Source organism: Pelobates fuscus, chromosome 1, assembly GCF_036172605.1.
Source record: "Pelobates fuscus isolate aPelFus1 chromosome 1, aPelFus1.pri, whole genome shotgun sequence".
Classification (NCBI taxonomy): Eukaryota; Metazoa; Chordata; class Amphibia; order Anura; family Pelobatidae; genus Pelobates; species Pelobates fuscus.
In genome coordinates, this window is record NC_086317.1 from 67,337,291 (window position 1) to 67,353,604 (window position 16,314).

At 40.7% G+C, this 16,314-nt stretch overlaps 1 protein-coding gene across 3 annotated transcripts in view; it reads right to left on the minus strand.

Annotated features, from left to right (window-relative positions):
- Nucleotides 1-8,934: 8,934 nt before the first annotated feature.
- The window catches only part of METTL27 (methyltransferase like 27), a 44,721-nt gene continuing 37,341 nt past the window's right edge, over nt 8,935-16,314 (minus strand). For 2 of the 3 annotated variants that reach the window (XM_063443603.1, XM_063443612.1), the window contains exons 2-6: nt 15,425-15,578; nt 14,509-14,637; nt 13,406-13,541; nt 11,278-11,370; nt 8,935-9,520 (exon numbers count right to left, since the gene is read on the minus strand). In XM_063443603.1, coding sequence (XP_063299673.1) covers nt 9,294-9,520; nt 11,278-11,370; nt 13,406-13,541; nt 14,509-14,637; nt 15,425-15,544 — 705 coding nt within the window. In that variant the 5' untranslated portion in view covers nt 15,545-15,578 and the 3' untranslated portion in view covers nt 8,935-9,293. The remainder of the gene's footprint in view (nt 9,521-11,277; nt 11,371-13,405; nt 13,542-14,508; nt 14,638-15,424; nt 15,579-16,314) is intronic. The other variant, XM_063443620.1, reaches the window with a different exon arrangement.

Genomic DNA, 16,314 nt, shown 5'->3' on the forward strand with positions numbered 1-16,314 from the left:
TTGTTATCAGGATTATTGCGCCCTCTGCTGGGATAGTTGGTGTACTAGTTTAGTGTAGGGTTTTCAGACAGCTTTGCTGAGAAGCTAATAAAAGACAGACAATACAGCTGTTCAGATATAACAATCGGTAGAATGGCAAACACAGAATGCAATATTTGCAAAAGAAAGATATTCAGCTGCACTATACAAGAGAGCTATATATCCCATGTCATAATAAAGTGAATTAGCTAATATGGCTTAACAAGCAACATAAGCTAAAAAAGATGGGATAGCACATAAATAGAGGATACAACCTTTAGACAGGACGTGATCTTGAACAGATCTAAAACATAACAATAAATGAAATATGGTGAAGTATGAATGAACAAGAAGGAAAATATCCAGGAGGTAGAGAACTTACAAAAGATATTGGTGTTCTGCACTTATCTCCCTTTTATGGGTATCTGTAGCAGATCAATGTGTAGTATAAACGGCAACATTTATTCGAATGGGAGATCCTCAAAATGGAAAAAAAAGAGAAATATACATAGAATAGTACTGTATAAAAATATCAAAGATTTATTGCACTGATTGCACTTACATTCAGGTCGCAATTAGCAGGAATATCTACACTAACAAGTGGACCAAGATGGCAAAATGGATTGATGGTGCGAATGGAACACAAGCTGATCGTACCATATATAGTGCTAAAAATTATATAAAATACAAATACACTAATAAAACTAAATGTGAAATAAAAAGTGAATATAAATACTCAGTCCAACGCGTTTCGTCTGTATAGACTTCTTCAGGGATATGAGTACTGTCCCAAACGTTCCTTTTTATATCTGTAAATCCAGATGACTCTCATCAAGCTCCTTTAAAAAAAAACGCGGAATCGAGCAAGAAAAGAATCATAATAATCCTGTAAGATCAATGTCTTGGTTCAAACCGATCTTTAAAGGGACACTCCAGGCACCCAGACCACTTCTGCTCATTGGAGTGGTCTGGGTGCCAACTCCCACTACCCTTAACCCTGCAAGTGTAATTATTGCAGTTTTTCATAAACTGCAATAATTACATTGCAGGGTTAACTCCACCTCTAGTGGCTGTCTACTAGACAGCCACTAGAGGTCACTTCCTAGTTTCTAGCACAGGTTTCCTGTGCTAGAGCGTCGCTGGACGTCCTCACGCTGTGTGAGGACCTCCAGCGTCGCTCAAAACCCCATAGGAAAGCATTGAAATGCTTTTTCAATGCTTTCCTATGGGGAGACGTAATGCGCATGCGCGGCATTTCCGCGCATGCGCATTAGGTCTCCTCGGCCGGTGGGCGAGATTAGTCTCGCCCACCGGCCGACGTAATCACAAGGAGGAGCGTCGCGGAGGCGGAGACAGCGGCGAGGGACATCGCCGCTGTCCCAGGTAAGTCACTGAAGGGGTTTTCACCCCTTCAGTAACCGGGGATTGGGGGGTGGGAGGGAGAGGGACCCTCCAGTGCCAGGAAAACGGATCGTTTTTCTTGCACTGGAGTTTCCCTTTAAGGTTTTTAAATTATATATCCACTGTGCCTCTTTTTTGGCTAACTCATGTTTTTTTTTACCTCCTCTCCAATGCTTTTCAATAGAATCTATGCCAATAGCAATGAAGGTAGACCAATTAAAAAATGTACAAGTATTACAGTGTTTTGGGACACTATGTTCTACTTTATTGGTTCTAATATTATTAAAGTTTTCTCGAAATCTGATATGTACTGGCCTGGTGGTTCTACGAATACATGTGGTTTAACTTACAGCCAGTCATAGAAACATTGAACGTGACAACAGATAAGAACCGTTTGGCCCATCTAGTCTGCCCAATACTTTCATTAGTCCCTGGCCTTATCTTATATCTAGGATAGCCTTATGCCTATCTAACGCATGCTTAAACTCCCTCACTGTGTTAACCTCTACCACTTCAGCTGGAAGGCTATTCCATGCGTCCACTACCTTCTCTGTAATGTAATACTTCCTGATATTATTTTTAAACCTTTGCCCCTCTAATTTAAAGGGATCCTATAGTGCCAGGAAAACAAATCAGTTTTCCTGGCACTATAGGGTTAATAGGTTCCCCCCTCCCTTGGAGCCCCCCTCCCGCTGAAGGCGTTAAAACCCCTTTAGCCACTTACCTGAATCAGGCGCTGGTGACCTCTCCTCCCCTGCCAACGTCAGCTCCCGAGTGGAGCCGAATGTACATGCACGGCCAGAGGCGCGCGTGCATTCAAACCCGCCCATAGGAAAGCATTACTCAATGCATTCCTATGGTGATCTTATTTGATGCTGGTCTCCGTGAGGACATCCAGCGTAATTTCAGTGTGATTTTCTCACTGAGAATCACGGAAGCGCCTCTAGTGGCTGTCAGGGAGACAACCATTAGAGGCTGGATTAACCCTGCAGTGTAAGAAACTGCTATGTTTTCAGCTGCAGGGTTAAAACTAGGGAGACCTTGCACTCAGACCACTTCATTAAGCTATAGAGTGTTCCTTTTAGACTACGTCCTCTTGTTGTGATAGTTTTTTTTTCCTTTTAAATATAGTCTCCTCCTTAATCCTTAATTTTCCATCTCAACACTTCCGTTGGACACTTTGCAATTCCCTTGTCATTTCTCCATCATTCACAGTTTAGTGAAAAATCCCACAAGTAGAAATCCTGAGACTCAGTTCAAAGAATTCTCAGCTGTGCCTTTAAAAATACAGCAAAATCCACGTGAAATGAATATTTCAGCAATGTTGCTCTTTACTTTACGTAATGTTTTCGTATTCTTGATTACCCCTTTGGTGTATATATAAAGTATGAGAATGAGAAAATTAGTTTACTAATGATTAAAGAAGATGTGAATTCGGTGGATCGCCACCAACCACAATACTGTGAATGATTAAGAAGCTGAATTATTACATAGGAAAACACCATTCCATGGCAACTCGGGCAGATTTCATTTGTATCACATCTTACATGATCACAACCATTTGATTTACAGCTGTGCTATTTTTACCAATAAGTGTACTTCACTGGAAAATCTTTTTGCCACTTTAAACAAACCCTCGCACTAAGCCAGACATATTCTATCAACATTTTCTTTTATACTGCATTTCTGTCATTGATAGACTTTGAAATATCTGGAAGGGCCCAGAAGGCAAGTCACCATTTTATAACCCCTTAACATCCAACAATGGCCTAAATCAGGCATAGGCAACCTGCGGCACAGATGTTTTGGACTACACCTCCCATGATGCTTTGCCAGCATTATGGGTGTAAGAGCATTATGCAGGATGTAGTCCATAACATCATCCCTGCCCTAAATCATCACAACAATCTGATCCTTAGAGACGTTAAAGGAAAACTTTAGGGTCATGAACACAAATATGTATTCCTGACTATAGTGTTAAAACCACCATCTAGGCCCGCTGGCCCCCTAAATATAGTAAAATCTTACTTTTATTCAAGTCTGCAGCTGCTGCCTCTGACCCTGATCTGACTCTTGGCTGACATCATCAGAAGTGATTCTCTGAGCAAATCACAATTGTAACAAACTGGTATTAGACTCACCCTTAACAGACTTCAGTAAAGAGCTCCCCTATTTCATTTACCAAGTTAACACGAACAATACATCCCCTTTGTTTCAGTATTTTCATTTCACCGAACATTAACCACCCCCCCTGGCTCGTTAACTTCAAAAGAAACACTTAACTCAAGTGCTCTCTTTGGGTGGCCGCCATTCATATAACCGAACACAAATGCTATAGTAAATGGCGGACATTTTGTCTCCTGAACCCAGACAGCGGTATTCGGTTGTTGAGTGCGTGGAACTATTTTCAAATACTTCAGCTCTTGAACCCCGGGAAAATCATTTTGACGCCTGCTCCGTTCCCAGACAAACCAGAAGAGCGCTTTTTTGGGGAAAAGACACTCCCGAACAGGGGGAACATTCACTACCTATGAGCCAGGATGGGACCTTTGTTTATATTTGTATAGGAACTCCCGAAAGTTGATCGTCCGCTACCGCCCTTTCCTGCAGTACTATTTTGGGCAACAACCACGTGTGCGGTCGGTCAAAACTTTACCCCGGTGGCTCCATGGATCCGAGCGCTATTTGGACAACTTGGGCACTTATATCTGGGCTATCCGGGGATATAATACTTGAGGGGGTTCCTATCGATCTTTTGTGTATTTCAGGGGGGCAGGGGGGCTTGGATGGCACCTCAAGTGTCTGGAAGATAATTAGCTTACGCAAAGGCAAACTCACTTATCTCCCAGACACAGAGACGCCTGGGCGGGTTTTCCTATGTCTTTGCTGGAGACCACATGCTGGGCGTCTGTGTATATAACCAGGCAACTTGTCCCTAATAAACCAGTCTAAATTACCCTTCATCAAGTCTTGGCTGATGCTTGGGGATACAAGAGCTATATCACACTTTCACTCTGCAGGACTAGGGAGACTCTTCAGCGGATAAACTCAGCCAGCGTATAGGGGATCCATTACAACAATGCTTACCCATAGAACTGTCTGAGACTGTCAAGAAGGCAAATCAGGGGCAGAGCCAAACACAGCCCTGGCCAATCAGCATCTCCTTATATATATATATATATATATATATATATATATATATATATATATATATATATATATATATATCTGTATTGAATCAATGCACCTCTAGGAGGAAAGTTCAGTGTTTCCATGCAGAGTGTGGAGACACTGAATGGCAGTGGAAGCACTTCTAGTAGCCATCTAAGGAATGGCCAGTGGAGTTACCACTAGGCTGTAATGTAAACACTGCATTTTCTCTGAAAAGACATTGCAAAAAGTCTGAAGGGAATGATTATACTCACCAGAGCAATAAGCTGTTGTTGTCCTGGTGACAATAAGGTCCCTTTAAGCTGGTTCAGAGATTCTAACTTTTACAGGGATTTCAATAAAGTGAGATTTTCAGGTGAAGTTCAACTTTAAGGTCAAAATAGCTGAAGTGGAAACATTTCTGTGGATGGTAAGTAAGTAGGCACTTTATAAAAGCAAAGATCTTAAATGGCCAGAGTTTTATGATTGCACGGATTGTGAATGGATTTAAGAGGTTAATCCCTTTATCTCCTGGGGGAAGCGGGTTAATTGCACAAAGTTTAAATAAAAATTAATAATAAAGGATATCTTATCTGGCTGGCCAAAACCTGTAAGAACAGGACATTCCCTGCTGCTAATGAACTGGTAAAATAATTGTATTTATATTTTATGGGGACGTTCACTTCCAGGGCTTTCAGGAGAATCGATGAACCTCCCTGAGTGACACTGGGACATTTTCTACTCATAACTCCAGGGGACGGATAATGTTACTTAATACAAAGTAGAGTCAGACAAGGACACGCATTCCTGATGAGAATGATAACGTCCACCTGTACAAGGGAACAATGCACCATAGTAACAATCTATGTAAATACGAGAACGTTGAACGAACGAAAATGAAGTATGATTTATCTAGGAGGATTAAAAGTTGTGGAATTACGTTTTTATCTCGCATAAATAGCTATCTGTCAAAAGCATAGAAAATGCTGCTCGGTTGTAAGATTTATCCTTAATTACGTGCTAAGAATATTACTTCAAATTTTATGTTCGAGATAGAATAGGAGTGTAAGCCACAGAATAAATGCAAAATGTGCCCAGTAAAGAAAAATAGGTATTGGAATCAGTAGAATAAAACATTAGGATTTTAAAACTTAACCTTTAATGGTTTGTAATTAAAATGTTTACTAAGATATATATATATATATATATATATATATATATATATATATATATATATTTATTGATTGGGCAGACTAGATGGGCAGAATGGTTCTTATCTACCATCACATTCTATATATATATATATATATATCTCAATATCTTCACCGTTATATAAAATCAGCAAACATGGTTGTTTAGGTATAGGATAGCAGCTATTCAAGCACTTAATTTAATTTTTCAGAGTCAAGCATTACAAAACCTAAAGCAGTCGAAGAAATTATTGGGAAATGCCTCCAAGACTGTGAGCAAGTTTGAGCATGGCCCTTTTTACCTCTTGTATCTGTCAACATAATTTTCTTTTCTGTCTCTTACTTGCTGTTATGTTTCCCCTCTGTATAATTGTAAGGCACTGTAGAATACATTGACACCGCATAAATGCTAATAAGAAAAAAAAATAATTTCTCATGACCCTGGGCTTCAGTAATAAGGGTGGAACTCATGACTGTTCTTGCTGATGTTGACTCTCATGACGTTTCCTGATGATGCGGATGTTCATGGCTATTCCTGATGATGTTGACTCTCATGACTATTCCTGATGATGCTGACATTGTAGTGTTACTAGATACCCAGACTGGAACACAATTAAGCAATCTATGAAATCTGTACATTTATTGATCTTTAATGGCTTCTTTATAAATATCAGAGCCATGGAGTATCAGGTGTATGCTTTGTCTGTGTTTTATGTAAATGTGGACATGATGCACACCATTACAGAATACTTAGGACAGGTATAATAAAGTATTTTTAAATGATGCAATACACACACTTTAAAATATAAGAACTAACATCATTAAAGTCATACGTGTATTTATTGATCTAGATAAAGCACAACATTAATTCATGGGGTGCTCACTAATGGATGTTGTAATTTCTTTTTTTTGCAATTAAGCTATGTGCTTTAATGACTTGGCTGCCACAAATATTGCTATCTGTACAATTTTCATATATACCTTGTTAATTTTTACTTTAGGCTGCACTTCCTGATTTTTTGTTTTCATTGTTACTAGTTTAATTTTTACTTGTTTTCATCTGTGTAAAAGACTAATCTAACTTCTGCTACATTCATACACCTGCATAAACATTAAACATAGGTCAAATTCCTAGTTAGAGAGTCAGCTCTCTAATTTACTTCAGTTAGGCTGCCACCTAAGAACTTGTGGGGTCTGGAAGAATTTATTGCCGGTCCGAGAAAGCTTTCACCCGACTATACCGTCGGGTGAAAGCTTTTCGAAGACCGGCAATAAATTGCCGCAAGATCATTCTGGTAACCGTGCCTCCCTCTCCCCTGCCGGCTCTGCAGGACTAGAGGGGAGATCAGAGATCTCCCTCACCGGCTCGCAAGCAGTCTACTGCTGGCAGCCAGCAAAGGAGGGAGAGAGGACCCGTGGGAGCTCTAACCTGCAGTTCCACTGGGTTCTCCTCTCGTGGGCTCGCAGTGTTGCCACGGTTAACACGGCAATGCTCCGAATCTCGCGAGAGTGAACTCTAGCAGTTCCTGAGGCTGCTAGGGTTCACACTCACCACTGGAACCACCAGGGCTTCTCCACCGGACCAGGTAGACAGGCAGTATGTGGACAGGGTAAAGTGGGTAGTTTTGGCACCAGTGCACATCAGACACACTGGCAGAGTGTGCCTGCCACTGTCATTAGCAACAACGTATTCAGGAAAAAACCCTCCATGACTGTGTGGTTGACAGCCAGGTTGGGGTTTCTGTAATTACTTATAAAAGTGCCAATTTCCACTAGAAATCAGCAATTTTGTAAACTGAAATGATGATGATGAGATGCTTCTGACATGTACAGCACTTCAAGTTGTATGTATTATGAATTGGCCCAGATGTGATGGTTGCAAGCCTGAGGTTCTAGGGGAATAGGGTTGCCGCTTTCATTGGAAAGCAATACCAGCCATGCTAATTTGTTTAATTAATACTTTGAGTGTGTGTGTGTGTCTATAGCAGTGTGTGTAACTGCCATGTATTGTCCTTCATGGTTCCAGGTCTCTCTCCACACTCTCTTCCAGTTTTTACATTGCTGCTGCCTCAGATGGCTGTTAACGTGCAAAGACACTTGATGGTGACTTTGCAGCTTGGTGTCTGATGACAGCAAGGTGCATGGGAAAATGAGTTTTAGTTGCGGCCACTATCAGCATCCGTTGGGTCATCTCCAGGTGCTTCATCTAGCAGGAGCTTAAGTCAGTGCATGTACGTTTGTGCATGCGCAAGGGTACGGCACTGAGGTCTAAGGAGGATTATGTGAGACCGCAGGAGCCTCTATAGATATTGTCTCATGGTGAGCCAGACAATGCTTTAATCCCTAGAGGTCAATAGTGTTGGCTGAGGGAAGTGACAAATCTTGATAAAAGTATCTCCACCTTTTGTCAAAGTTTGTCATTCAAAGGAAAAATACATAAAGCGAAGTAGTCCCTACTTTGCCTTATGTAGTCTAAGCAAAATCGATTGAAAAAGGACAAATTAGGAGTAAAGGGACACTGTAGGCACCCAGACCACTGCAGCCCATGGAAGTGGTCTGGGTGCCAACTCCCATCACCATTAACCCTGCAAGTGTAATTATTATAATTTTTATAAACTGCAATAACTACCCTGCAGGGTTAAGTCCTCCTCTAGTGGCTGTCTACCTACTTTTGGTCGTCTAAACGACGCTGGACGTCCTCACACTATGCATAAGGACCTCTAGCGTCCCCGGAATCCCCATAGGAATTGAATAATGCTTTCTTATGGGGAGGACTAATGTGCGCACGGCCATTGCCGCGCATGCGCATAAGGTCTCCCCCGCCGTCGGATGCGGGGCAGGAGCGTGGGCGGAGCCTGACCCAGCACAGAGGGACATTAGCGTGAGGCGGGCACTCCAGGATTCTACAGTGCCAGGAAAACAGGATTGTTTTCCTGGCACTAGAGAATCCCTTAAGGAAGAGAAGAGGAACAGATTGAAGTAACTTAAGTATAGGGTCACAGAGCCACTTTAATTATGTGGGGTTGGGGCCATGCAGAGATAAGATTCCCTCAGACTGAACACAGCAATTTCAGAGTCAAAATCACCACTGGCCAGACAGCCTAAAATACGAAATGTACCAGTAAATACTGGCAACCCTATAGGGGGATTAGGGAAGACAAATGAGAGCTCAATGTTAAGTCAAGTTTACACATTTACTGGAAAGTGGGAAATACGAGTCTGAAGCAAGACCATTTTGCAAAAGATTCTAAAATAAAAACATCATCTTCCCTTCAAAATGCACACAGTGGCGATAATTCTTTGCAGGTATCGTCTCTGTAGTAGCATTATAGTTGGAGCTTCCTCCCTAACATCATTTCTCTTTAATTTCTTTCCTTGCATTTCCGTTATTTGCAGCATAGAAAATAAATTGGTTTTGACAATAATTCTTTGTCAGTATGGGTATTTCTAAATAAAACATAAATTATATTAAAACATTTAAAACACAAAACAAATGAAACATTTCAGAAAAGGTGTTTTCATGCGTTTATCTGTTTAAGAGATGGTTTCCATTTTTTTGTACAGATAGATGACACCTGAGATGTAGTCAGATTCTCCTTGGACTTCCTGTTTGGAGGTGGCCTTTTCCCACTTTTCAATGTTCTGTGTAGTGATACAGTCACACAGTCCCAAGCTTTGTAATGCTGCAAGCTCATGCTCTAACTCAGCCTTGTACTGAAGGTTAGATGTATTACTGCGAGTCGTGAGACACAGAAGACCCCCTAGCAGACAAACAGAAATTTTACTTATACTTTAAAAAACAAACAAAAACAAAAAACTAATTGTCGTCATGTATATTAATGCTGCAAATAAGAATACCAAGCTATTTAACAGGAAATGTGTATATTACTTTTCGCTTGTATCTTGTGAAGTCTAGATGTTATTATTATCCAACTTAATGGCACTCTTTTTTTATCAACCTTGGAAAAATGAATGACTGGATTGACTCTGAGGCATACGTCAAATATTATAGCTAGAGCCAATAGTTAAAAAAAAGAAAAGCTTTCAGGGAAAAACATGGGTAAACACTTGTGAAAACAAGATAGCAAAATAAGAAGCTAACAGTGCAAACCGTGCTAACAGTGCAAATAGCAGGAAAAAAAATAAATTCTCCAGCAAACTCGCTGCCAATACCTCAGACTTATTTTTATTACTTTTCTTACTTGCTACAGACAGACATTTTCAACCAGAAGAAGAGAAATATAGACTATGAAGATAAGACATTGACTTCACACTAGCACCAAGATTGTACGATTTAACAATCTCACACTTCCAAATCTGAGTGACCCCAATTTTATGCAGATGGTGGATGCAATATGCTATATTATCTTATTATACATGCGCAGATCCTACAGGTTGACATGTGTGAGAGTATGGACAGTATATCTGTGACATAATAATGAGAAATGAAACCTCCAAGAGATGAAGATCCTGACAAAGAAGATGGTAGAGGAGAAAAAGTTTAATCTAAGTATATCTACCTTCCCCTATCCCCCAGGGCATCACCTTGTAAGTTGGCATGCCACCTTGGGGGTAGGGGAGAGGGTACTTTACAAGAAAATGCAAAGAACCAAAAAATGAGAGCAACATCCCTTTATCTAGTATTATACTATTAACTGCTTATACGTTTATCTCATTATAACTACACTGAGCTTCATTTGTACTCTTTTGGGTATCCTCTGCTACACTAGCAAGTCATATAAATGGAAAATATTTTTTTTCAGGACACCAAAACTGAACATATTTTAATTTATGTTAGTGTTCAACATGTGGCTAATTATATTACATCAGCTTTTCATACACATACTTTGTTTATGCATTTTGCAATTCCAGTATCCACGTCAAACTGAGTCATCAATCTTAAACCCAAAGATATACAATAACATGTATGGTATACCCAGCAGTACAATTTTCTAAGTGTTCCGCACACTCAGTACACTTTATAAAACAGCTACAGATATTTCTTATGACTAGTGGAACTTCTGCAGGGTGTTAACTATTAAACAGAATAGAAAAACAATATATGAACACAAATATGTGAGACAAAATAAAATGCAAATAATATGTGAAAAAGTGAAATCCCTGGTGTACCTCACAACGACAACCAAAAAATGCAAACAATAAAGAATATGGGAAAAACAAAATACACCTAAAAAGATAACACCCTGGAAAAGTAGATATAGGATATTCAACTGATGTATGTAGGAATCTGAAAAAAATCATTAATAATACATAGCATGATACTGTAATATAAACCAGTGAGTAAAAAGTAGAAAACTCACAAACACACAAAAAAAGGCTCATCACCCTTCCAATGGTACTGGAATGTAGATAGGTGAACTATTTAATGCTCTACTTATCCCATGCTCATGGTAGACTCAATCCTGCTGGTGAGTTTCCTTTGTGTTTAAATAGAGTTTTTTTTCCCCATTATAGCTTCTATTGCATAAATAAATGTAGCTGAATTGGTCTCACCCACCTGGTTTAGTTACACGTAGAAGGTCATGGACAACAGATACAGGGACCTGCCCATCACTCAGTGCTCCCACAATGATGACTACATCGTAAAAATCTGAAAACAAAGATCTCACAGTTATTAACCTTTTTTATCCAAGTATCATTATTGTATTGGGACACCACCACTAAGTGCCATGCCCACGGAATATTCATATGTTTTGCCCTTGTCATTTGTATCCCCAATATTTATTCCCACGATGTTCCCTTGTACTCTGTGTTTCCCCATGTATCTATATGTAAATTTGAAGTGTTTTTGAGTCTTTTACCTGCTCCCTGTTTGGGAGAGCAGATACGAATGGGTTCCATATAGCTCCCGAACGGGGAGCACCCTGACACTTAATTTAGAATGTTAGTATTGAATGTAACGAGGTGTGAAAACCGCTTACCGCAAAGGAAACAAGTGGCACGTGCTTCCCCTGGATGTCCGCCGGTTCGTATAACCGAACGCCCACCAGGTGCAGCATTCGGATCCTGAACCGGCGTGCACACACTCTCTCTGGTCCCCGTGTCGGGGATCGTCCTATCCGCTCCCAACTGAGCTGTGGTCACTGTTTCCCCCCCCCTTACCTGGGAGCTACGAGGCTAGGCTCGTAGCTGCACAGGAGAGCACTCTCTCCGGTGGATACCTGCGTGGGGATATCCACCGGAGAGAGGGACACGCACCAGCAGGGAATCTCTGGAGCTGTGAGTCGGTCTCACGGCCGCAGAGTCCCGCTGGCCGCATGGAAGCAGACGGACAATCATAGAAGGAGTGCCCATTCAAATAGGGTTTCACGCCCTTTCTCCTGATTGGGCAGCAAAACCCTCTCCTCCCCGAGCACCGATTGGTGCAACCGAGTTTCTCGCCTCCCTTTCTTCGGATTGGGCGGCAAAACTCCTCTCCTCCCCTGAGCGCTGATTGGTGCGATTTGGCTTGTGCCCTTTCAGCTGATTGGTTATTGCTTGGTTTAGGCACGAAGTTTGAATTCCCCGAACTAAACCAAGCAACTCCATGAAACTAATTTCGGGGATGTACAGAGCCTTGAGCCCCAGACTTTAGACGCTGATATCTCGGGCCTGTGTTGAATTGTATGGAGACCCCCTGCAAGGGTCTGTGCATAAAAGCTGTGTGTTCCAAATAAAGTGAATTCAGTATTTTAACCTCCAGAACTGTGTGTCTTCCGGTTACTGGAGGGAAGGAAGATTTAACCGCTGTGTCTGCTGTTCCAGCTTGCAAGGAAAGATGCAACGGGGGAAGTCCTGGTAAGGACTAAGAGAGCTTGTTCCCCCTATCCGTTTCCCTGGGTCCCAGCTAAGAAGCAACCCTTCTGGTGGAGGTACACAGCTGAAGTACAGAGAGCTCCTCTACAATTCTATATTTTTTTTGTAAAGAAAAATGCCGGGTGACTTTATTTAGCCTAGAATAAGACAGTTCCAGGGAAAGAAAGATGGCTTATCTAGATCTGAGCAAAGCATTTAGCACCGTGCCACACATGAAACATATAAAAACATAACTAGAAGACAGATAATATTGTTCAGATGAGCTGTCAGAGGATTTAAGCAACACTGTAACTTTAGAGTGTTTCATAACTTGCTGAGACTATGTACCTGTGCAGCAAGCAAAAAATGCCTCTGTCACCTGATTGTGTTGCTTGAGAAGATCTAATGAATATCCTGTGGTCTCACCAGATCTCCCATTGTTATATCTTTATTTCCGTCGATGTATAGGAGAGCATAATATGGCTCCCGGCAGTTGAAACTGACAGGCGGTGAAAAAAATGGCAGTGGGTATTTATTATTTTGTAAATGCTCCTCCTACTGGAACACATTGGAGAGAATTTAATCATTTGAATGTGTTGGGTAAATTCCAAATCTTACATTTAGTATGGGATATAGGCACAAAGGATGTACAGAATCAGATGTGCATATTTGGTGCGACTGATGCAATTATTCTTATTATCACTTTTGATATCCAATTTCTAATTCATGGTAAATCCAATGATTTACACCAAATCTTGTTAAAGAGTTTTAGTAGGAACTTGGGAGTGACTCTAACCAACTCTAACTCTTTGATTTGATATAGTGGTTAAAAAAGTGTATTTTTTTTTTACCAGATGTTGAAGGAAGTGGCTCCTGTCCCAGCATGCACTGCTTTAGCTCTTGGTAGAGTTTTTTGGTCTGAGCCATTTCCATCATTCTGCTACTGCCATCCAGGCCATGGAACAAGCGAAATCCACAGCGCAGCAACTGGAAGAGAGAGGGAACGTGAAACTGGCACTTGCGCAGTCCAATCACGGAATTCTCATAGAGAATCTGGTGACTGTACTGTTTTTCCCGTTCAGAGTGCATTCGCACAATCTGAGTCAGAGGCAGAAGGGGAGGGAGATCTTTATTTAAAAATAAGGGAGTCAAGGAAGAAGGGTAAGAGAAGAAAGGGAAAGCAATCTTCCCCTTGTAGACACCCTGCTTGCAAGGGTGAAGATTTATGTGTCTGTTGCCAGCATGCTGTGTTCACTGACACCAGATATTTTTTATGCACAGAATTGACATTATTCCCGGGAGCTTTGGCTGCTGAAGTCACATGTGCTGGGGGTGCAACTAGCCTCCAGCACACAATTAACAAAATGGACATTTAAAATACCTGTTTCTCTGATGGTTTAAGTTTATTTTGTTATGTTCATGATATTTTTTAAATGGTGTATATTGGTTACTTTGAGAAAATGTCACCTTTTTTGCATTTGGTTGAGCAGCCATGTTGAGCCAGAGTCTACTATTATCTGACCAGCTGCTGCTCAAACTAACTTGCCTGCTGCTGTGATTGCTCTATGTAAACCTGCAGCAGCAGGCAAGTTAGGTTGAGCAGCAATTAGTCAAATAACTGGAATCGTACCAAACATGGCTGCTCAGTTAGCAACAAATCAATGCAAATAATTTAAGCAAGTGATTAAGTTTTATTTAATAGTAGTTAAAAATAGTAATGAACTTGTAAAACATGAGAAGTGAAAATTAGAGTAATGGGGACCAAAATTCAGTATTTTAAAGTACTTTGAATTTCCCACTAGCCTTATAGTTGGACTACGAAGGAGGCATATTGAAGAACAAATTATTAAGTAAAATGCAGAGGACAATTCCTCCCCCCCCCCCCATTCATGTCTAACTGTGAAATAGAACTTAAGCAGTTGTTAGCTTTTACCACATAGAATGGTTTTCTTACCTCCTGAGCTACCAGTCCAGTGCCACAAGCTACATCCAGTACCAGTTTTGACTCTCGATTAGAGATGCACCCCGAGGCTAGCACAGCTGCAGCAAGACGGGGGGCATTGTATTCCAATACAGACACATCCTTTAACAGAAAATCACAGCCATAGCTGTTTTTGTGGGGTCACAAAATCACATATGTAACACAAATGTTCCAGAATAAGCAATAATTAAAATTATATTGATAGGATGACCATAGAACACCCCTTACACCCCTCCCTGTCACAGGTGCCTCATCCCAGGGCCCTATTTAGCCTTGTACTGCGGAGACCTTGAGATGGAATTTTGTCCCCAAGTAAGCAGCTCATTTAGCAGACATTTGGTTGTTAGAGTAGAACCTGCCAAATATGGGGTACATTGACGTTGTGGCAGGTTTATGCAATGTATGATGATATAATGTAACTAAACCCCCATTATCTTTTGCTTAGATTAAGTGTTTTTTAAAAAAACTAAAAATCTGTCAGCACCAAAGTTGCTGTTTAGTAGATAAGGGAGTGCACTGGATTTTCATTTTTATCATAGATCAGGGATAGGTATACTTCAGGCACTCCAGATGTTATGGACTGCACCTCCCATGATGCTTTGCCAGGGAGATGTAGTCCACAATATCTGGAGTGCCGAAGGCTGGCTAACCCTGCCATAGATGCTAGTGTATTTATATAAATAATGTATACAATTTTGCATTTGCCCTGCTACTACTACTACTGTTGACCATTCACTTCCACATGTCCACCTGTAGACATAAGTGTGAAATAAATACTGCTTACCTTATTTAGCTGACTAGCTCATGAGCTAGACAGACCTACTGTTGGCTATTAATATGTCTGCCAAATAAGAACACTCTTTGCTATATACATTGTTTATTTTATCACCTCCTCATATTCCTGGGCCCAGCGATCGTAGAATTGCAGTTTTTGAGCAGGGGTGCAGTCTTCATGAGCTGTGGTAATAACTTCTCGCACTTGCTGAAGGCTCCTACGAGACGCTGCCATATTCACTGCTGTATGTATTCGCCAGATCTCGATTCTGCGCAAAAATGCCAGTCAATATATAGGGAAAAGTGCAGACAACCTATGACTTTATTTTCCCTCAATGGTAACTCAAGATAAGCAAATGAATTACTGTTCAACAACAAAGGAAAAGTAGGTTTGCCACTTATACACTGCAAGTTTAAAAAATGATTTGAAAAAAGTATTTGTTAAATTTGAGATTTCGGTGTCTGGTATTTTCACCCAACTTCCATGGATCCACTAACTGATGAGTGCATTAATTATTTATATAGTCAGATATGTCATATTTACCAATTTAAATTTCCCCCTAAGAGTCAACACTAAATGCTATCACAGGACCGAACTGACATTGTAAATCTATGTTCTTGGATGCGAGTCTTGTCTCAGTAATGGTTTCAGAAACGGTGAAGATGTACTTGAGCAGGTCACCACACAAGTTTCTAATATGATGTGTAATGTGATGGAGTGATGGTATGTAATGTGATGTGTCTGTTATTTTTAAATCCTGCATTGCCCAGGGTGACTTCTAACTGTTAATTAAAAACCAAATTACACGTGTGAGACAACAAGGTATCAAGGATTGTGCTGACCATTGCATGAAAAACTTAAGTCTAATTCCTACTCCCTATATGAGGATAGAGAAGTATTACAGCAGTGTATCACCTGCTAAACTTGGTGTCTAGCTCATGGGTCAGAAATCTATGGCACAAATCTGAGGCTGCCAGACCAAAATAGTTTAGGGATCTTCTCAT